Source organism: Meles meles, chromosome 15 (genome assembly GCF_922984935.1).
Source record: "Meles meles chromosome 15, mMelMel3.1 paternal haplotype, whole genome shotgun sequence".
NCBI classification, from domain to species: Eukaryota; Metazoa; Chordata; class Mammalia; order Carnivora; family Mustelidae; genus Meles; species Meles meles.
In genome coordinates, this window is record NC_060080.1 from 7,524,802 (window position 1) to 7,547,264 (window position 22,463).

The 22,463-nt window shown below is 55.1% G+C and overlaps 1 protein-coding gene across 8 annotated transcripts in view; it reads left to right on the top strand.

The window, feature by feature from the left end:
* The window catches only part of ATP6V1C2 (ATPase H+ transporting V1 subunit C2), a 53,290-nt gene that overhangs the window by 18,540 nt on the left and 12,287 nt on the right, over positions 1-22,463 (top strand). For 3 of the 8 annotated variants that reach the window (XR_006815052.1, XM_045979002.1, XM_045979005.1), the window contains exons 4-7: positions 8,905-8,990; positions 9,861-9,890; positions 15,702-15,796; positions 20,194-20,285. Coding sequence is in view for 4 of the 8 variants with exons in the window: in XM_045979002.1 (XP_045834958.1) it covers positions 8,905-8,990; positions 9,861-9,890; positions 15,702-15,796; positions 20,194-20,285 (303 nt within the window). In the remaining 4 variants the exon portion in view is untranslated. Of the gene's footprint in view, positions 1-8,727; positions 8,991-9,860; positions 9,891-15,701; positions 15,797-20,193; positions 20,286-22,463 lie in introns of those variants that run through there. The other 5 variants (XR_006815053.1, XM_045979003.1, XM_045979006.1 and 2 more) reach the window with 3 other exon arrangements.

Sequence of the window (22,463 nt, forward strand, 5' to 3'; positions counted from 1 at the left end):
CCCAGGGGCTCCGGGAGTCAGGTGGAGGCTGCTGGGCCTCGCTCCTCCAGGCTCCTGTGTGGCCGCAGAGGAAGGCGGGGCGGTCAGAGCCCCTCCACCTGTGGGGTATGCTTGGGGTTTTGGTTAGCCAGAGAGAGACACGCTGGTCACTGGAGTGCTGAGAACGGCTGGCGCGGTGGACAGTGGCTTGCGCCGGGGCGAGGCATGGGGATGGTACTAATTAATGTCAAGGTCACCAGCAAAAGGATCTCAGGCAAGGGTCTTGGTCTCTCTGAACCTCCGTTTCCTGAGCTCACTGTGGCCTCGCTTTATTTATCATTCGTTTATAGACACGCATGTACACAAGGTGCCCAAGGCCTGGTGACAACGCACTAGATAAGAGCTGTTCCTGCTCTTACTTCCAGACCCTATGGGAACCCTCTGCCCCTCCCTGCCTTCTGTGGGTCCTCTCCTCCCCAGCTTGGAGTCATTTCTGGAAACCAGACCAACATCAGTCTGCTTTGGCTGAATCATCCAAAAAACCAGGGGAAGGCGGGGAGCCCCGTGTTTCCCTTCCCGCGGATGCACTCGGGGCCTGGGAACTTGACAGCCACGCTCCCTTCGTGGAGAACGGGGTGTGTGAGACTCAGTCCTTCTTTCCACAAAGCAAGGGGTCAGGCAGGTGGGGGTGGGCCCCCTGCCGAGGTGGGGTGCCCTGAGGAAAGCTGGGTCCACAGGGGTGCTCTGGAGGGGAGGAGACACGAAGCTTTGCTGTGTGTGGTTGCAGTGGGGCCGCGCTTCAGGAAGAATTGTCTGTGCTTGGGGCCCTGGGACAGGGGCGCTGCTGTGAGTGGAGATGAGCCTCTGCTGTGTACCTGTCGTCCATCCGGGCTGGGCCTGGAAGAGCTCCAGGGCCCTGCACGACAGATGGTCCGCTGAGCGTGGGATTGCAGGTGGACAAGAGGGACACAGAGATCTCAGGCATCCCTGTCCCACTAGGCTCTCAGCTCTTGAGCCATCCTGGGGCCCATGGGGGCCCATGGGGGGGAATGGCCCCCATGGAGCGCAGGGTCCGAAAACCAGCGGTGCCGAGAGGTACCCCATGGGGCTCTCAGGAAGAATGAACGGCCTTATCATTGCACACCTGGCCAGAGGCAGCCCTTCTTCCCTGACCCCTTAGCCCCCAGGTTCCTCGCATCTGGATTCAGCCTGCCCAGCTCCTGAAGGCCTGCCCTGCCCTCCGATCAGTTCCCTACCTGCCCTGCCTCACACCTGGGTGGGGCCTCTATCTTTCTCACTTTCTTCCTCTGGCTCCCCGTTTGACGGGCAAGGTTAATCTGAAAGAAATCTTAACCAGCTGAGCCCAGGTAGCACTCTCTTGCCTTACTGCTTTATTTACTTATAGCTCTCTTTTATGTGCAACACCGTTCCTCTTGTTTTTTTATTATGAATACATGCTGGTAATTTTAAAATCCAGATTCTCCCTCTGCAAATCTACTGCCCAAAGAAATCCATTTCAGCAACATGGCGCCAATCTTTCTAGACTTTTCCGTGCATAATGAGTGTATTTTTATGTCTTCTGTTTTTACAAAAATGTGACCATAACTATAGACACTACTTACGATTTTCTTTTCCCCCTTTACTCCAAGAGGTACGGCCTTTCATGGCCATCCGTAAGAGACACATCTTTGCGTAGGAGTTTTGTGCACGGGAGCAAGGATTATCAGAAGAACCAGTTCCTGACAGTGAAATTGTGGGTGGAAATAACTTACATGTTAAAAACTTTGGACAGTTGTTCTGAAAATACTCTCTAGTAACTAGGCTATACCAGTCGATGCCGCATCAACAGGGCATTGGTGTTTCAGTTTTCTAGGGTGCTTGCCAGTGCTGAAGTCATAAAGCTTTGTAATGTGCCAATCTGATAAGTGAGAAATATTTCATAGCGAGTGAGTTTGAGCTTTTATCCTAAATGTTTATGAGCCATTTGTTGTTCCCCTTCCAAGCATTTTTACCAGTCTCCCTCTCCCCCATTAGTGCTAAAAAGTGATTTTTGAGCATTTCTTCAGGTGGTTGTTGGTCTTTTGTTTATTTTCTTCAGGGAAATGTCTGTTTGAGCCCTATGCCCACTTTTGAGCAGAGTTGTTTGTTTTTATGTCATTGAGTTTTAGGAGTTCTCTATATACGCTGGATATTAATCCCTTATCAGGTATGTAACAAACATTCCCTCCCATTCTGTGTTCCTTTGTATTCTACTGATATTTTTGATGCACAAAATTTTAAAATTTTTGGCAGGTCCAGTTTCTTTTCTTCCTTGCCTGTGCTCTTGGTGTCGTATCCAAGAAATCATTGCCTAATCCAGTGGCCGAAGTTTTGACCCTATGTTTTAATCTATAGTTTTATACTTTTAGGTCTTTCATTTAGGTCTTTGATCCATTTCGAGTTCATTTTTATATATGGCGTGAGGTGGGGATCCAGCTTCATTCTTTCATGTGTGGATATCCAGCTTTTCCAGCACCATGAGCTGAAAGAGCTGTCCTTTCCCCATTTGAACCGCGTTGGCCCCTTTGTAAAAAATCACTTGATGTATATAAGTGTTTATTTCTGGGCTCTCTATTCTGTTCCATTGGTCTATATGTCTGTCTTTATGCCAGTACCACCCTATTTTCATTGTTGTAGTTTTATAGTAAGTTTTGAAATCAGGAAGTATGAGTCCTTTTGGCTTTTGTTTTGTTTTTATTTTTTCAAATATTCTCCTCTTTCTCTTCTTTTGGGACTCCCACAATGCCTATATTGGTGCACTTGCTAGGTCCCATGGGTCCTTTAGGCTCTGTTCACTTTTCTTCAGATTTTTCTCTTTCTGTTCCTCAGACTTGATCATTTCCAAGACCTGATTTCAAGGTTGCTGGGTCTTTCTGCTCAAATCTGCATTGGAAGACCATTAGTGAATTTTTCATTTCAGTTATTATACTTCTCAGCTCCAGAATTTTGGGGGGGGGGTGTATTTTTTCAAAGCTTTCTCTTTATAGATATTTTCATTTTGTTCTTAGTTTATTTTCTCAACTTTCTCTTCATTTTCTTAGTTCTTTGAGCGCCTTTAAAACAGTCCTTTTAAAGTCTTTGGGAGATCTGCCGGCATCTCTTTTTCAGAGACAATTTATATTCCTTTATTTCTCTCCTCTGAATGGGCCATACTCTCTTGTTTTCTTGTATGCCTTGTGATTTTTTTGTTGAACATTGGACCTTTGAATCTAATAACGGAAATCCTATCCTCCTCCTTCTCTGGGTTTGCTGTTTTTCGGTTATTAGTGTTGCTTATTATTATCATTTTGAATTGTTGTAGGCTGTCTCCGTGCCAAGGATCAGCCTGAGGTATAAACTTACAGTCTCCTCAGGTCTTTTCCGAGCCCTTCCCTGGATCTGAACGTTCACTTTCTGACATTCCCCGTATGCACAGTTGTTTTTGAATATTAATCTTCATGTCTGGCTCCCAAAGTGGAAAAAGAAAAATGAAGGGGGGAGAAAGCCACAGGCTCTTTAAATCCGTTGGAGGTCAACGTAGCTAAGAGGGCGGGGGGAGGCATGACAACACCGACCCCCCGGCTCCTTGTACCCCCGTGATCAGAAGCAGCTGTGGAAACACAGATTCCCCGTGTCTCGAGGGCAGCATCCTTTAGATCCACCTCGGCTCCTGCAGATCGTGTCCAGGAGCACACAGCTGCCGTCATGCGTCTGAGAGTTGGGAAAGGGGTCGCTGCTACCATGCTGAGAACTGAAATTGACCCAAATGAACCACAATGAATGGTTCAAGCCTTCCGCCTGCATTCGCAAGCCTTCAGCAGGTTCCAGGGCTCCTCTTGTTACATCAGCAAGACAGGCACCGATGGACCCAAGGCCTCGATCAAAACACACGGTGTTTGCAGTTTGCTTTTTTAACTCAAAATACGATCTGTACATCCTCCCTTATGGATCAGTATACATCTTCACTGAGTCCTTCAGAGGAAGGGGCCGCGTGTCATTTAAACCAGCGTTGAGGAGCGTGGACTTTGGAGTCGTGTAGATTTGGATCAGTCTCTGCTCTGACACTTGTCCCCCGGAACGGGGTGACTTTCAGCAACGTAACTCTTCATGTTTTCACCTGTCAAACGGGGATATTACCCAGCTCCAAGCACCGTCTCAAGAGTTGTGTTCCTGAGATCCTTAAAAGCCCTTACAAGTCAATAATTTTTTTTTTAAAAAAAGGAACAATAGCAGCAGAAAAACCAGCAGGGGAGGGCATGAGCACGCTATTTGCAGAAGAAGAAAACAGACCATTTATGGAGTCAATGAGCCTGTGAAAAGATGTCCAGCCTCCGTGAGGATCAAAGAGATGCCGATCAGAGCAGCCGTGCGATGGCGTTTCTCAGCTCTCAGATCGGCAGAGGTGAAAGTTTGTGGCACCTGAGGCTGGCGACGGTTTCGGGAAGCAGGCCCTCTTGCCCAGCGCTTGGGGGCGCTGGACGCCAGCTCTGTGTTTAGAGAGTTGCTTGGCCAGTTTGTTAAAGTCATCAGCGTTCGTTCCCTTTATTCCACTGGTCATCCTTTCACAGCTGACCCTGCCTGCGCAGGTGGCCCAACGTGTGCACCGTTGCAACATCCCATCACGGGGGAAGCAGCCCACGTGCCCACCAGTACACAGAGCCCGGGAACCGGGAAGCTCCGTTCACGGAAGTGCGTTCCCAGTGAGCCGTGGGGTCACGGGGTCCCTGAGGTTCCTTCCGGTGAGGAGAATATCCTGACAGTAAGACCGCAGTTGGCCGATGACTGTCGTTGGTCATCACAGCTACCTCGGGGCCCCTTTTGTTATGTGACGTAAGTGAGCTGTCCCGTGGTTAAACATCGTCAGACCGTGTTATTCTGCGCTGTTCCGCGGTGGTGGACGCGCCTGAGGCCAGGTACGCGGCCACCGTGTTGTGGCTAAAAGCTCCATACGGGCTGGGATCAGGAGCAGCAGAGAACTGTTCACAAGACGATGAGTGGGTTCTGCTTTGCAGTTGACAAGGAAGCAAGCATGGGTGGCATTGAGGAGCTGGGGAGTGCCGGGATTCATGTATTCACTCGACGAACATTTCCTGAGCTGTGCATCAGGCGCTGGATGGGGGTGAGAGTCACGGCTACCTCCAGGGAAACAAATAAGGAAACAAATAATTTTCTCAGAGCAAGCAGCATATGGAGGTGCACCACCGGAGCAGGGATAAAGAGGAGTTGCCGACGGTGTCAGAATAGAAGCTTCCCGAGAGCCGGGACTTTGTTTAGTTCACAACACTGTGAACTGTGCTGGGCACCCAGTTGCTTAACATACAGAATTTTGGTGAATGAATGAGCAAACAAATGAATAAATGAAGTTAGTGAGTCAGGGTCTTAACAACTAATAGAAGACACATTCAGACGAGGAGAATCTGTTTATAAAGGGACAGACAGTTGTGAGTGGGCTGTAGGCGACCCACAGTAGGGCTCGTGTGCAAACCCAGGCAGGTGCAGAAGCGTCGTCACACCCACAGGCTGGAGGGGAAGAGCGGAGAGAGCTTCTGGGAACTGAGAGGGAACCAAACTCAGGGTGCCCCACCCTCCCCGGTCTCCCGCTGAGTCTCTCCGTGAGCGAGGCGAGCACTCGCTGCGGTCCACCAGGCTGCCTGGAGCACATCGGAGGCATGCCTGGAACTCTGTGCCTGGAACCGCGGGGGCATGGCATCAGACTCCGAGAACCCCGGGAGACGAGCAGGACCGTCCCCGTTTGATAGCGGAGGAAACAGTGAGCTCAGTTGGGTCACTAATTAGGATAATCATAACTCGTTATAATTAGTGCGATGCAGAGCTACTGTTCTAAGAAATGCCAACACAGGGCGCCTGGGTGGCTCCCTGGGTTAAGCCGCTGCCTTCGGCTCAGGTCATGATCTCGGGGTCCTGGGATCGAGTCCCGCATCAGGCTCTCTGCTCAGCAGGGAGCCTGCTTCCCTCTCTCTCTCTCTGCCTGCCTCTCTATCTACTTATGATCTCTCTCTGTCAAATAAATAAATAAAATCTTAAAAAAAAAAAACAAAAAAAACAAAAACAACAACAACAAAAAAAAGAAATGCCAACACATTTGTCGAGATTTAAGTCCAGGCTGGGTCTCAGCGACTGTAGATGGCCTCGGAGTCCTCAGATGGACCGGGTGGCTGGGGTCCAGTTCCTTCTCTGGGCCACATCCGTCAAATGGGCTAATACTTGCTTTCAAGTTATCTGTGAGGGTTCCGTGGGGTAATGGTTACAGCTCCTGTACCTGGTAGACTCCGCGAGAGTGGTAGGTGTTACCAAAGAAAACTCACATAAGCTATGGACGTGCTAAGGCTTTGGAAATGCAAAGTGTGTGTTCTTTTGGGCAGAAGAGTATGGTTTTCATTTTTGGAGTATTTTTTAAAATTCTGATCAGAATGCATTTTACGCTGATGAGAAAACAGGTTCTTCCCTCCCTCCCTCCCTCCCTCACTCCCTCCCCCTTTTCTTCCTCTGCTCATCATTCTCTGCCTTTCCTCCGTCCCCTTTCCTGTCTTCCTCCGTCCTATTCTCCCTCTCTTTCTCTAGTCTGGAACCTTTCAGTGCTCTTCTGCCTCGGTTTCCTGTGTTGGTCCCCAGCCCTCTGGCCTCATGCTCTGAGTGGCCAGTATGGCTGGTCCCTACAACAGCAGGAGACCATGTTCCCATCTGGGATTTGGTGACCTGATCCAGACTTCCTGCAAACACTGCCTCCTTCCTGGGGGCCAGGGTTAGGTCAAGAGAGGGCCTAAGGCAAAGAGTTGGATCTTGAGACCTTTCCGACTTTGGTCCTGGTTTGACATGTTTTCCAGCCGGACTTCTCAGTGCTCACCCTCCAGGAGCAGACAGCCTGCTGCTAGACCTTGGAGTCTGATCAGTTACATATGTATTTTTAAAATGATTTTGTTTATTTATTTGACAGAGAGAGACACAGCGAGGGAGGGAACACAAGCAGGGGGAGCAGGAGAGGGAGAAGCAGGCTTCCTGCCTAGCAGGGAGCCTGACGCGGGGCTCGATCCCAGGACCCTCGGATCATAACCTGAGCTGAAGGCAGATGCTTAACTGACCGAGCCACCCAGGCGCCCTGATCAGTTATATTAATATTTATAATAATCCTGTGGAACAGATGTAATCTGCACCTCACATATAAAAGAACTGAGGCACAAAGAGGTTTAATGGATTTGACTGAAATCATACATTTGGGGGTGCCTAGCTGGCTCAGTGGGAAAAGCATGTGACTCTTGATCTCGGGGTTATCAGTATGAGCCCCACTTTGGGTGTGAGATTACTTTAAAAAAAAAAGAGGGGCGCCTGGCTGGCTCAGTGGATTAAGCCGCTGCCTTCGGCTTGGGTCATGATCTCGGGGTCCTGGGATCGAGCCCCACGTCGGGCTCTCTGCTCCGCGGGGAGCCTGCTTCCTCCTCTCTCTCTGCCTGCCTCTCTGCCTACTTGTGATCTCTCTCTCTGTCAAATAAATAAATAAAATCTTTAAAAAAAAAAAAAAAAAAGGTGGGACGCCTGGGTGGTGCCTCATTTGGTTAAGCATCTGCCTTTGGCTCAGGTTAGGACTCCAGGGTCCTGTGATCAAGTCCTGCATGAGGCTCCCTGCTTCTCCTTCTCCTTCTGCCCCTGCCCCTGCTGTGCTCTTTTCCTCTCTCTCTCTTTCTGACAAATAAATAAATAAAAATGCTGCAAGGGTGCCTGGTTGGCTCTGTTGGTAGAACTTGCCACTCTTGATCTTAGGGTGGTGAGTTCGAGCCCCCTGGGTTGGGTGTGGCGCCCACTTAAAAATTAAAAGCAAAATAAACAAAAATGATACATTTGGTAATTGGCAGAGCCATGTGAATTTGAGTCCTTCTACCTTGAAATCCTGCCCTTCCCTTTCTTTTCTCATACTTCGTTTTTGTTTTTGTTTTTTGTGTGTGTGGGGGGGGCTTCTGGTTTGTTTGTTTTATTCTTTTTTGGATCTTCGAATATCACATCAGTCTCAGGAGTGCATCATAGTGATTTGACGGCTCCGCGTGCTCGTCAGCTCACCGTCCTTTCTCATACTTTCTGAAGCCCTCAGGATCCTTTCTGGAGACTTAAATATTCGATTTTCTGATAATAAAAGCAACACTGAATTATTATATTCCATATTAATTCAGTACCAAATCATCATTATGGATTTTTAAAAAGATTTTATTTATTTATTTGACAGAGATCACAAGTAGGCAGAGAGGCAGGCAGAGAGAGAGGGGGAAGCAGGCTCCGTGCTGAGCAGAGAGCCCGATGTGGGGCTTGATCCCAGGACCCTGAGATCATGACCTGAGCCGAAGGCAGAGGCTTAACCCACCGAGCCCCCCAGTGCCTCATCATTATGGATTATAATCGAAAAAACATAAAGTGGGAAGATCATTTCCCTGTAGTTACAGCCGTGCTGTCTCTGTAACTCCGTATCTTGGGTTTTTTCCACAGAACATGATAATACGCGCCTTGTTCCACAGTATTAGGCATTCTTTGTAGACCTTCCTTCCAGGGGCGTGTGCAGCAGTCCCTCGGTCGGATATCCCATTTGCTTCCAACAATCCCCTATTGTTGAACCTTCCCGTGGTTTCCAGTGTGTTGCTCTCAGCAAGAGTGCGACGAAGAACATCTTTTGATTGGGAAAGGTTTTCGTGGTCACCCTATTTCCTTAAGACGGTTTCCCAGAAGTGGAAATACTGGTTCGAAGGGTCTGCACATTTGAAGTCTGTGCCTCCACATTGCCAGAGTCCCCAAAGGGCAGCGCCCATCTCTGCGCCACCGCTCCCCCCCCCCCCCGCCCGACGAAATGTCACAGACGATTTGGAGGGCACATTCCCAGTCTGACTGCCTTGTGTTCTTTTCCCAAAGCCTCATAAAGAAGATGGCCCAGAGCGTGGTAGAAGTCATGGAAGATGCCAAGGGGAAGGTTCCGGAGAACCTCCTGGCCAACGGAGGTAGGTCACTGGCGTGTTCTTCCCCAGGCCTCTCTCAGCCGGTTCTAGCCCATGGCTTGCCCGATCAAGGCTGCAGGGACACGGCCCCGTGGAGCGTCTGGATGGGCGCACTGGGCACAGATATACCCCCCATTTTGAGCTCAGCAGGACTTCTGGTTTGAAGACCTGCCCCTTGGCCTGTGGAGGGTCCTGCTGTGGCACGTCCAGAGCATCTGACGTTTTTACCCCGTCGAAAGCTGCAGGCAAGAATGGGGTCCGTGAGGTCTCGCGGTTGTTTGATCTGCCCGCCTCCCCGATGAGCTTCTGCTCTGTCCTGCTGGGAAAATCCCACCTGTTCCCCACCCAGCCCTCTCTCCCTCTCTCCCAGAAGAAGACGGAAAATGCCTTCAGGGGCCGAGGAAAGCCTCAGACTTACGTCTTAAGTTGTGCCCAGTAAATCCAGAGAGACCGAAAATGCTCTCTGTGTTGTGTGTTTGTGTTTAGAATTTCTGTCTCTCCTGGGCGGTAGGGGAGACCCCAGATTGCAGAGACCTTCAGGCCCCTTAACTGCAGACATACAATCCGAGTGCACTGGAAATGTGCAAGGCGCAAACTTGGAGACTTGGGAAACTTAAGAATCAGGTGTTTGAACCCCGCAGAAGTCGCGGAACGTGTGACTGTCCGCATGTTCACAAGACCCAAAATGAGAGTGTAAATTCTGTATCTGACATTTCTATCACTCGTTACGTGTCAGTTCATAGTTTTTCCCTCTTGGGAACCACAGAAGGCTTTTTTTATTCGCTTGTTTAAAGGGACAAAGGGAATTGCTCATGCTCCCAGATCTGAACTTGGCTTTGTGCGATGGAATAATTCTTCCTTATTACATTGCAGGTTTGAAGGAAAAAATGAAATATTTAAAGAGTAGGTTGTACGTTGTTTGCCGTGAGTGTGCTTGGCGTGATGCCTGCGTGTCCCTGGGAAGGGGGACTCTCAGTCTGGTCATCGGGGTGTGGTGATTGGGTCCTGGTGGATTTCTCGAGTAACCGCCTGGGACCTGGGTCACCATGGCCGTATGACCTATCCCCTGTTTTATTCCTTTTCCCTCTTTCTCATGTCTGCCCTGCTTCCCTTCCCACCTCCCCACCCTCAGCACTGCATGCCTCCGGGAGTGGGGTGATGCTCGGTTCTGGAGTTCACGGTGGACTTTCTGTATCTCTCGGCTGTGGTCTGCTCCTTGCTCTTCGATGTTTGTCCTCAGTGCCCACTCTCCTGTCTGCAGTGGGAGTCTGGCTCTTGTGGACCCTGGCAGCTTACATGTCAGGCTTAGATTTGTGTGTCCCTGCTGGGGTCCACTCACACAAGGGCTCTTCTCTCAGGAGCCTTGGGGAGGAGGGGGCGTCCCTGGGCCTCAACAGGCCGTTGCTGGCTCAGAGGAACCGTTTGCTTTAGGTTTTCTCCATCCTGCTCAAACTGGTGGAATTTCGGCCAGCAGATCCTTCTAGGACAAATGGTTAAGCCCAGCAAATCCTTTCAGGAGGAACACCGGTCTTTACAGATTGGAACTTAACCAAAATTCCTTTCCAAAAGCAATCTGTTGGTGGCACTGACGTTTCTTGCTGGTGCTAGTAAAAAATTGTTTTGTTAAATTGATCAACTGATCTTCCTTCCCAGCAGGTAACTTGTAAGGGCCCTAGACAGAAGGGTTGGCTTAAGGTAGAGAGCTCCTTTGCCATGTAAAAACCTGGTCTTTAAGGCACGAGGATTCGAGCTCATGTTAAAATAGTGAACAGGATGCTTGCTTTTACTCAAAATTCCCATTACTTAAAGCTAGACATTATCATCCCATGGGCTCCATCCCCAGGGCAGATGGCTGCTGCTCTGAAGCCCGGCTTCATCTCGGGAGGAGGAAATTCAGCTGTGTTTATTTATGTAATGTGCTTCATTACCTCCAGGCCCCCTGTGAATCGGGTCCCCATGACTTTGGCGGGACTAGAGCTTCTAAGGCTTGTTCTGTAACCAGCCCTGTGCACACAGAGGTCAAGGGCTGTGGCCGCTGAAACCTGACGTTCACAATGTGTGTTAGCACAATAAAGGCTCTGAAAAGTACTGCAGTCCAGAGACCTGGTCAGACTGACTTTGGCTGGGGCTTCCCTGGTAGGATTGGGCTTGGGAAATCTTTTTCTTTTTCTTTGGTAGAGCACCCATGGAACTAGTGAGCTAGCAAGGGGCAGAATGAACTGGAGGGCTCCGGGTTGGCCTCAGTAGGCGGGATTTAATCCATCTCCCCCAGGGCCATGTCATGGGGACAGCCAGTGGTGGCAGCTGCCTTAGAGAGGTCAGACCCGGTCCTGGACCTTGGTGGGTCACCTCTCTTGGTCCTGGTTTTCTCCCCTGTCCGTGGACTTCATTTCTCCCCTGTCCGTGGACTTTCCTTTTCAGGCTCCTTGCCTTGCTGAGGCATCTCTTGTTTTGGCTTGTTCTTTGCCCCCAGCTGAGCTTTGAGTCTGGAAGGAAGGCTGTGGATGCTTTGGATCATAGCACAAGCCTGGCAGACACACCGCTGTTTGGAGTGGGCCCTAGATCGTGCACAGAAGTCATAAACACCTGGAGATCTGTTCAGTGGAGCGGGAGATGGGCCGTGGCCGATGTGTGTTCGCGGGTCCCTTGTCCTGCTCCCTGCCAGGAAGGTCTTGTTGTGGTTCTTAGACAAGGTTCCTGTTACTCAAGGGCAGCTGCCTCTTTATTGCATGTTTTGATTCTGAGTGAGCCTGCCTGGGTCATGGTCTGACCTCCCGGGCCAGGCATCCAAGGCTCCTCTGACTTCAGCCAGGGGAGGGGAGGGGAGGCCTGTCCTTTCCCGGGCAGGCAGACAGAAGGCCGCAGGGCTGGAAGGACAGGCAGGCCCAGGGGGATGACTTGCTGCTTTCTAAGATGGAGAGCTGTCCTCAGACCATGTTGTCACCAAAAGTGATGGGCGTGGGCAGGGCCGTGCTGCCCTTGGATGTGTGCTGAGGGTGAGGGTCGGGGTCAGGAGCTGGGGTGGGAGGGTCACTCAACAAAGGTCTCAGGAAGTTTCTGTGCTGGGTGCTGAGCACGCAGAGGGGCTTGCTGTCCAAGAGCTCCCGGCCAGGGGCAGAGCCCTGCAGTCCCGCACGTGCCGTGAGGCTGGAGGAGCCTGAGGAGTCCCTCCAAGGAGATGGGCAGCGTCTGGCAGGAATGACAGGAGCCCTTCTAGAGGAAAGGACCAGCTCATTCTCTCTGATCTAAATGCCACAGGGACCCTAGCGTCTGTGACAATACCTGGGGACGAGCTCAGTGTGCAGCGTATCTCTTCTAAGCGACCCATGTCCTGCGAGTTATTTCAGTCCCCAGAGTTGTAGGGAGGTTCTCACATGGGACCCTTGCTCTGTCCTGGGCACTGTGACAGACTCTGGGGACACAGAAACAGCCATCTGCCCTCAGGGAGCCTGGAAGTGCCAAGAGAATGGGAGAGGGGGGACCAGGCAGCATCGGAAGAGGCAGGGAACAGGGGACCATCCAAGACAGTGGGATGGGCAGTCAGTTGGCAGCCTGTAGGAGGTGGCCCTTGTTCTGATGCTGAAGTATGGGCTGGGAGGCAGCTTGGCTTGGAAATGGCAGAGTGGGGAGGAGGAGGGGCTTCTGGCCAGCATCTCCTGCCTGGGGCCAGGCAGCGGGGGCGAGGGGGTAGGGAGGTAGATGGGGGGCTCCCGTGAGTGGGATCAGTTGCCAGAGGAGGGCTCCTTCTCCACCTTCTGGATCTGCCTCTGGCTCTACCCCTACCCACACATCTTCTGTTCCTCCCTGGTCTGCAGTCTCCCTCTGCAGGGCGTGGCAATACAAAACCCCACAGTAATCCCAGATTTATACCCCAATCTGTATTGGCTCGAGGTGCCATATTATTATGTCAATAATAGACACGCATCTCCCACAGTTCTGGAGGCCAGATGTTCACAGTCAAGGTGCCAGCAGGCTGGTTCCTGCGTTGGGTCCTCACAGGGGCTTTCCTCAGAGGGAGCACACGGGGAGGGAGAGAGAGAGAGCTCCCTGGTGTCTCTCCTTACAAGGACGCTCATCGTAACGGATCAGCTCTCTCCCCTTGGCGACTCTTGTCAATTCCAGCCCCGGTGGAACCGGGGGGACCCCTTCTAAGGGCAAGTGAGCCAGACGTGTCAGCACGTGGTTCTTGGGCAGAGATGGGCCACGGTCACAGCCGTGACGGTCCGTGGGCAGACAGGGAAGGGACATGGCACCCCATATGCCCCACAGTTCACTGTCCCATCTTAGGGTGGCCGTTAGGTGACCACTGCGTGCCGGTCCCGCCTCTAAAATGGAGAGGATGGTAGCACGTAGTAGGGTTGGAAGGGAAGTTAAATGCGATAATCCCCGGGTCCTGGCCAAGGTGAACAGTCGGTGTCACCTGCCCGATCGGTCGCGAGGCCCTTGCCACTGGTTGCATGCCCGCCTCCCCCAGCAGGCTGCTTTCCTCCTCTGAGCCCCATTTCATCTCCATCTGCGTCCTGGGGACTCGGCTGCCCTCCCATCGGGCTCCAGCTTGCCCTGAGCTGAGCTCATCTCCTCTCCCCTCTGCCCCCTCCTGTCCTCTGCGGCCGTCGCAGCTGCCCAGCTTAGTGTCCCCTCCCTCCACGCTCTCACCCCGCCTGGAAATCCGGGTGTGCCTTGGGCCACCTCCATGGGCCGTCGCGTGGGCCTGCCCTTCTGCTTCCGCTTCCAGAGCTTGGGCTCCTCTCAGCGGCTCCTTCTCTCCCACACTCCCCTGCCAGCTTCGCTCCTGCAAAGCCCCCGTTGGCCCCCGAGAAATCTCCGTGCATGAATGTCCTTGACTGACCACACAGCCCCCAGAGGCTTGGTGTCCTAACCTGCTTGGTGACCTTCCCAGCCCTGCTATTGGAGTCGGTGCGATGCATGGCCACTTACTGGCAGATAATGGGGGGGGTTCCCCATATGTGCGCCTAGTGTCTTTATCACCCCAGGAGAAAGTGTAGACACGGCCTTCCACGACCTGCCACAGCCCTCCTGTTCCGTCAGCTTGTCCCAGAGACTCCTGGGCCCCCGCGCACCTCCTCCGGGTGTCCTCAGCTCACACCCAGTGCCCTCCCCCTCCAGCCATGTGGCAAACTCCTGTCCTCTCCAGCCCCTGCCTGTAGGGAGTCAGGCACCGGCTCTCCGAGCCCTCGCACCAGGCCACGCTTCCATGGCTGCTCGCCGGCTGTGAGGTTTGCCTGGTTGTCTCCCTAGGAGACTGAGCGCCTTGAAATCCAGGAGCTGTGGTCTCTGCTCCCCCTCATGGTGGCAAGCTGGGGTTCAGTGGACGTGCCCGACGGTTGAGCGAGCGACCACCAGTGCTTTCCGTGCACAAGGACATGCCGGGAAGGGCAGGCGTGCGCGTGTTGTGGCGTGAGAACCCAGCGGAGGAAGGCTGGTCTGGCTCGGGTTCACAGTGGGGGCCACCCCAGTATTGCGTGCACTGACCCGACTTAGTACAGGGAGCGAGGGGCAGGGTGTAAGCAGCAGCGGGCTCCAGGGGGCACGGAAGAGGGGGCACTCAGAGGTGTGTGGCCTGCTTTCCCACCCATTTCTCAGGTAAGGAGACTGAGGTGCAGAGGGGCCAGTTACTAACATGCTGGAGACGCAGGGTCCTGAATCGGCCCTGGTTCATTCGTGTGGCACGTGGGACCTCACTCCAGGGCTCCTTCCTCTCTGCCTGCAGTCAACAGGGAACCAGAAACATCTCAAGGGGAGCAGGTTTCGGTTTGCCTTTGGAGAAAGCAGGGGGAAAAGGGAAAGTTGTCGAGAAAACTCTGGTTTGGTCTACTCATTATAGACTTCTATATAAAGGACTGAAAAGTGCATCTCCTCGCCACGTCCCGAAAACCACAGTCGGAGTCTGGTGTTTTGCCAAAGGTTTAAAATGCCGCCACTGTCGTTGTCATTGTCTTCTTTTCTTAAGATTCATTTATTTGAGAGAGAGTAGGGGGACGAGCCGAGGAGAGGGAGAGACTCTTCAGGCAGACTCTGAGCATAGAGCCCAGTGGGGGCCCGGTCCTAGGCCCCCGAGATCACGACCCACGCAGAAATCAAGAGTAGCCCGCTCAACGGCCTGAGCCACCCAGGCGCCCCTAAAATGTCTTTTTTGAAATCGCCCCCGTCCAGTGTTTGGGTGAGGACGGTAGAAAGACAGCTCAGCTCCTCTTGCGAGCAGGTGGCGCCTGTACCTGTCTCTGTGGTCTTTGCGGTTGGCTTGAGGCCGTCGGGCATGTCTCTGAGGTACCTCAGAACAGAACAATAACCCAGCAGGGGAGCGCGGCCAACACAACCAGAAAAGTCGGGAACGAGCCTGGCTCTCGGAATCTCTCCCGATCCTGTTTCTGCCTCCTGGGGAAGTAGGACCTCCTAAAGGCAGACTTTGGGGGCAGCCGTCTGAGCTCGTTCGGGGCACAGGTGTGGCCACTGGTGAGCTCTTCCGAGGGGCTTTGGGTGCTGCTGGCGGTCCTGATGGGAAGGCCCGCGGCGGGCCCAGTACTCCACCGGGCATGGGGGGCAGCGTGTGCTTTCCCGGAGCCCCGACTCTGTCCCCCCGTTTCTCTGATCGCTTCCTTGGGTTCAGCGGGGCTGCTTGGCTCGGGGTTCGGCAACCTTGGTCTCATGAGGCGGGGAGAGTCCCACTCACTTGCTGAAATGTGTTCCTTCCAGTTGACTTAACATCCTTTGTGACCCACTTTGAGTGGGACATGGCGAAGTACCCCGCGAAGCAGCCGCTGGTGGGCGTGGTGGACACTCTGGCAAAGGTGAGCGCACGGCCTTCTCTCGGGGGACAGTTAACCTGGGCGCCCGGGTGCTGCTGATCACCAGGGCAGTGGGGGCCCTGGCAGGGGTGCCAAGAGGGACTTTCTGGAAGGCCAGAGGTCAGGAGGCCGGGTGGGGCCCCAGCTCTGCTGAGTGACCCTGGGTGGAGTCCGCTTTCCCCTCTGCTTCCTGCCAGCCCTGACCAGGCCTGGGGCCTTTCTCAGGCGTGGCCTTCCGTGCCCTGGGCAAGGCCAGGGACTTTGGGGTTTCGAGGCGGGCACCTGCCCTCCCGCCACCTCTTCCGGCCCTGTCCCCTGCCAGGCGGCGGCCTCCACAGGACACTCCCCTGGTGCCCCTTCCGTGGGTTTCCTCCAGCTCGTTACTTTCTGGAAGGTGCTGCTGGAGCAGCTCAGCCCCACCCTGACCTCCTCACGAGAGCCTCATGCCCCCCACATCCCGCAGTGATTGTTTGCTTGACAAGAACGATCTGCTTCTGGGGAGAGTCCGGCTTACGAGCCCTGACTCCTGGGAGGCGTTTACGGTGGGTCCCACACCTGCTTTGAGGCGCCTGTGACGATAGTGAGGCCAGGGAGGGGCACCTGGTGGCACTGGGTGGCACGGTCAGTTAAGCCTCCGGCCCTTGGTTTTGGCTCAGGTCGTGCGTGATCTCAGGGTCCTGGGATCGAGCCCCGCATCAGGCTCTGGGCTCAGTGGGGAGTCTGCCTGGGACTCTCTCTCTGTTCCCCCCTCTAAAAGTAAATGAGTAAATTGGAAAAAAAAAAAAAAGCAAGGCCAGTAAGCACCACACGCCACGATTCTACCATCTCGGTAAGCGACGGCCTCCGGCTTTTACTTCATAAATGACAGCACCGTGGCCCCAGTCTCTGGGGACACTGCGGGGGCTTGTGGCCTTGTTGACCCCTGTTTGTCTCACTGAGGGTGAGCGCTCATGGCCTAGGCCTGCCCCCCGCCCTCCACCATCTACTGAGCCCCTCACAGGCCGTGTCTCCTCCTGGCCTGGTGGCGGGGAGAGAGAGTCTCAGCCAGGCCAGGAACAAAGCCTTCCTGTTGTCTCCTCAGACCACAGAGCCACCCAGGTGTGTCTGGGCGGGTCAGGGGCAGGAGATGGGCCCCTGGGACCCATCCGAGTGCAGCCCTGTGTGCTCGCCACGGCGGGCTGGTGCCCGGCCGGTGTCTGTGGAAACTCGGGTGGGGCCAGAAGGCTCTGGAATCTGGGTGCGGCTCCTCCGGCACTGTTTGCGCCACAGAGGTCCCAGCCCCTCCTGGGACAATTGGGCAGTGATTCTGGAAGGCCCTCTGAGGAGGGGCTGCCCAGCGCACCTGGGCCAGGTGTGGCTTCCCGGAGGTCCTGTGTGCCCCCACCTGGGGGCGCCCTCCCCGCGGTGCTCTCTGAGGCCAGGCCGAGCCAGGCAGGCGGTCAGGCCGTGATCTGAGTCCTCTCTGGACGGTGCTCACTGGCGTGGCTGTCCCGGGGGTGCCGCCTGGCAATGAGGACCCCGGGACACGACAGGATGTCAACCGAGATGTCAACAGAGCAGTTGTAGAGGACAGAGCTTGGCTTTTCTCTAGTTCAGGGACCCGGAGAGCGACTTCTGCAGGAAAGCAGGGGCGGGGAGGAGAGCATTCCCTGTGTGCCCAGAACCACACTGCGCTCTTGTTCCCCGTGCCACCCCGCGAGGTGGAGCCCCTTCCTCTGGTATCAGATGAGGAAGCTGGCAGAGAGGTTCAGTGGTTTGCTCCGGGACCTGGGATGGGAATGCAGGTCTTGGTTGTGCTGTGTGTGTGTGTGTGTGTGAGATTGGGGGGTGGGGCAGATAGAGAGAGACAAGGCTTTCCAAGGAGGCCCCCGGCCGGCTCCGCTGCAGGGAACCAGCTCTTTGAGGCTCTGAGTATTGGCCCCGGAGGCTGACCTGCACCAGGACCCCATGTGTGATGCCCTCAGCCCTGCTGCAGGTCTGTTCCTCCAACGGGCGTTCTTTCATGGGGAGAGCCTTAGGGACACAAAGGTCGCTATGTCGCCGGGTGTCGAGTTGCACTTGCCGGGTGTCCGGGGAGGTCTCCCAGCCTGGAGGAGCCCTGTGCTGAGGTGGTCAGGGCCGGGCCCCCAGACCCTCCGGACTGCTGGGAACTGAGCCCAACGTGTCCCTTAAAGAGGAGGCTCAAGGGTGGGGAGGGCTTTGCCCCCTCCCCGCCCTGCATGCGGCAGCACGTGCGGTGACCTGGTCAGGGACCCAGCCCACCGTGGTGTCAGTCCTCACCCGCCGAATTGTGCTGCAGGTTCAGAAGAGCCCCCAGACCTCACCGGTGTGACATGGCACAGGGTTTACTCCTGAGCACGCACACGTGCTGCTGAGGGCGGGGGGCCCGCGCCGACCCCCTCGGGGTGCTGGCGGCTGGGGTCTCCACCACCTGAAGCACCTCCAGGTTCTGCGGAGGGTCCACGAGGCTCTTGGGGCTTTGGCCAGTGGCCCCCCACCTCGGAGCCCAGCTGAACGCACGCCCTCAGCACGGCCTGTGCCGGCTTCCCTCCCAGGGGTCACAGACACGGGGTCACAGACACTGGGTGGGGCCCCGGCCCCCTGGAGGAGCTCTGGCTGGAGCAGGTGGGCCTCGCCTTGCTGAATGGGGATTTTTGTTTGATTTTTTTTCCTTAAAAAAAAAGGTGTGTGTGTGTGTGTAATTTTAAAATTTAAGACTGTGGGTTGTACCTGAGTTAGTTTCTTGGTTACGATTGCACACTGTTGTTATTTAAGATGGGTACATGGGATCTCTGGCCTATTTTTAAAAGTATTTTATTTATTCATTTTTTAAAATTTTATTTATTAATTTGGGGGGAAGAGAGAGAGCACGCAAGCAGGGGGAGCAGCACGCAGAGGGAGAAGCAGGCTCCCCACTGAGCAGGGAGCCCGATGCGGGACTCGATCCCAGGACCCTGAGATCACGACTCAAGACGAAGGCAGACACTCAACTGACTGAACCACCCAGGTGTCTCTATTTACTCATTTTTTAAAGCAATCTCTACACCAGACATGGGACTCGAACCCACGAACCCGGGGTCAAGAACCGTACACCGAACCAACAGCCAGCAGGGTGTCCCCCTGTCATCTTTTTGTAATTTCCCATGAAATCTGTCATCATTTTAAAGGAAGAGATTTTTTTAATGGTAAAAAAAAACAAAAACAGTTACTTATCTTATTTTAAAAATTAGACATATCAAGGCACAACGATAGAAACGGGAAAAGCTTCCCATGACAAGACCCTCTCTTTCCTCCTCCCCCAGAAGGGGAGCGACGTGTTAACCTTTGGAAGTGGATCCTTCCGTGTCGATACGAACGAAATCTGTAAATTTCAGTTCCGGGTCGTTCGGTCCCTCAGGCGGCCTCCATGCTGTCGCGTGCCGACACCGGGGTGTCCATGTCAGCAGCGTTTGTTGGCGTGGAGCGGGGGTCCCGCCGGGGGGGTGACTGCGTGCCTGAGCTGGTAGGACGTGGGGCTCTAAGCTGGGAGGAGGGGTGCGGTCCCTCAGGTGCTGGGGGGTCGGCCTTGCGCCCCGCCGCGTGCAGGAATCTCCCGCGGTCATCTGGAAGGCCGCGCCGCGTCCCGTAACGTGGGGCGCCCTCCTGGGTTGAAGCAGTTCTGTGATGATGGGACTCCGCTGTCCAAGCATGAGCCCGGGGCGCAGGGGCTGTATTTTGAAGGCTTCCTGGTGGGCGTTTGCCTTTTCTGTTTCCAGCCCTTGGGAGGACATCATCCCCCTGGCCGTGCAGATGGGGCCTCTGAGGCCAGGCAGCCAGAAAGCAGGAGAGCTAGGCCGTGGGCCCTGGGCTCGTCCTGTACCCCTCTTCCCATGACATGTCCACCCGGGCCTGTTGCGGGTGGGGGTCTGGGACGCCCTCCCTGAAACTCGACAGCGGGCTCTCCTGCATGCCAGACCCGTGACCTGTATGCAAGCTGAAAGGAGCCTTCCTGCCTACCTACCCCTTCCCCTGGGAGGGGGCCGCGGGGCCCAGTGGACCCCGGGACCCGGCACTGGCGGGGCTGAGCCATCGTGGGCCCCTCGGAAGCCAGGATGGGGTCAGCCTGGGCTGGCCTGGCAGTGTGAGGAAGGCTTGCGATCGGAAGAGTCGCCTCACTGAGGGATTCTGGAACAGCCGTGCCGTGTGGGGTCTTGCAGAGTGGGGACGTGACTCTGTCCCCTGCTCCCCGCAGGCTCTGCAGGGCCAGATGCTGGCATGTGTGCGGGAGCGGTGGGGAGGGAGACGTGAGCGTTCCGGACAAGCGGGCAGCACTGATTACTTACTGCTTACGCCAAAGTGGGCTGTGCACGCTTTATGGCCATTTTGAGAATCTGGGTCCTGTCTTTTGCTTTTCCGAATAGCAACTGGCCCAAATCGAGACTGACCTGAAATCCCGAACAGCCGCCTACAACACTCTGAAGACAAACCTGGAGAACCTGGAGAAGAGATCCATGTGAGTCTGAGTTTCTGCACTGAGGGGCAGGGCGAGGGCAGGGGCCGGGCCAGGCGGGGGCCAGGCGGGGGCTGGGCGGGGGCAGGAGTGTGCCTTTTAGGTCTCTGGGTAAACCAGGGTCTGTGCTGGGTCAGAGAGAGAGAGAGAGAAAGAGAGAGAGTGCGCGCGCACGAGCACCAGCCAGGCAGATAGGCAGACACCGCAGCCCTCCTGCCTCTCTGAGAGTTTCGGGCTGGGAGGGGGGCCTTGGTGCACGTGGTGAAAAGGCCGGAGCCAGGGTGATGGCATCCCCCCCCGCCTGAGCCCAGAGAGGATCACCAGGCTGCCCCTCACCCCCTTCCCTCCCTCTGCCAACCTCCCCAGGTTACTGAGAACACCTGGGGGATCCTAAGACCTTTCCCCTGGGGGAAACTTAACAGAGGACCCTGTCTGCAAAGGCGGTGGGGGGACCTGACTAGCCGAGCCTGGCCCTTCGGGAGGGCCCCCAGGGTAGTGGGGGCTGCAGCCCAGAGCAGAGCATCCGCAGGGATTCTGGTGCCTTCTGCACTCAAGTGACAGGCCCCCCACAAGAGAGAGGGAGCAGACTGCGTGGCCAGCGGACACCAGTCACCAGTCACCCAGATGGTGGGCGGCGTCTGGAGAAGAGCAGAAACCCAGTGTCATGCCAGCAGCAACTCTCTCGTAAGGGAGTGAGTGCCTTGTTGTGGGAGGCATGTCAGGAAAGTCCAGATGAGCTCCTGCCGCGGAGCCTGGAAGGTGCTCCTGAGTCGGGCTGAGCTGGCATGCAGGACCCTCCCGGTCTCCCCAGATTCTGGATCTGATCCTGTTGGCACTTGTCTGAAAAGCCTCCAAAGAAGGGCAGTGCCCAGAAGGGAGGTCAGAACCAGCCGCGCCTCTGAGTAGCTCACCGCCCCATTCCCGCCTCTCCCTCCGGATGGTCCCGGGGCCAGCTGTCTTCTTGTGAAAGAAGCATATGGTACATTAGCGGAGGATTTAAAACCAAAAAGGGAGAGATGCACTTCAACTAGAAATGGTCACCGTTGGTTGCGTGACTTTGCATCAGAATTAAATGGGCATCCCCTGAGTTTCGCCTCGTCCTTGGCCCTGCGAAGGCGTGAGATGGGAGACGGGCAGCGCGCCAATGGCAGAGAGTACCCTAAATGGTGACCTTGGCTTAGAGCCGTCACGGCATTGACCACCTGCCTGCTGGGCCATCTACTTGTCCCATCACCGATTTGTGGACTCCTTGAGAATCGTTTGGGACTTGAGCAGACCTCTGGCCCAGCCTCGTCATTCAGCTGATTCACCGCCGCGCTGATCTGTCGAGAGCACTTGGAGGGGCAGGGGGTGAAGCTGTTCTTCTTCCCACAACTGTGTAGTAAGCACCCGCTATCCTCTCAGGCTTCGTGCTAGCCCCTAAAGATCCCAAAGCAGAAGAAAATGGGATTTCTGCCCTGGGGGAGCTCACAGTGACTTGCCCAACAAGTGTCTGCGGAGAATCAGCTCTGTGCTCGGTCAGAGTGCAGGCGTCCGTGAGACAGAGCAGACCTGGCAGCAGAACGGGGGCGTGGTAGGGGCATGTGCCCTGTGCCTTTGGAGAGGGTCCTAAGGGACTTAGCCGTGAAGGCACAGGTGGGAGAGGTGAGGCTGGAGGTGGCGTGTTCCCTAGACATTGGCCTTGGCCGAGTGCTTGAGAGCCGTGGGCCAGGGAAGTATCGGGTCCTAATACGTGAGCTGACACGGCCAGGATGCCCAGGCTCCAGTGTCCGTAGCCGTCCTTGGCCTACTTGCTGCTACAGTACCCTTGAACCATGCGCTAAAAATACCATGATCTCGATGGAGACCGGGTTCTGCTGGGCATGAAGCAAGCAATGGCAGGTGATGTCCCCTGGCAGCTGGACCTGGGAGGTGTGAAAAGTGACACGGAGCTCTCTCCGGGCCCGTCTCAGCTCAGGACAGCCCAAGTGTTGACACTGACGTAACTCAAGCTGCCTGCCACCCGCGGTCCCCTGCCACCCTCGGTCCCCTGCCCGCAGCCCCAGGGGCGGCGCGGGTGATGGTGGTGTTGGGTTCCGCCGCCCCTCGGGGGACTCGAGACGGGGCCTCTGGCCCTGCCAGCCCCGGCAGCTCTGGCCACCCTCAGCTGGGGGATCAAGGGGCTCACTCAGCCCAGGGACC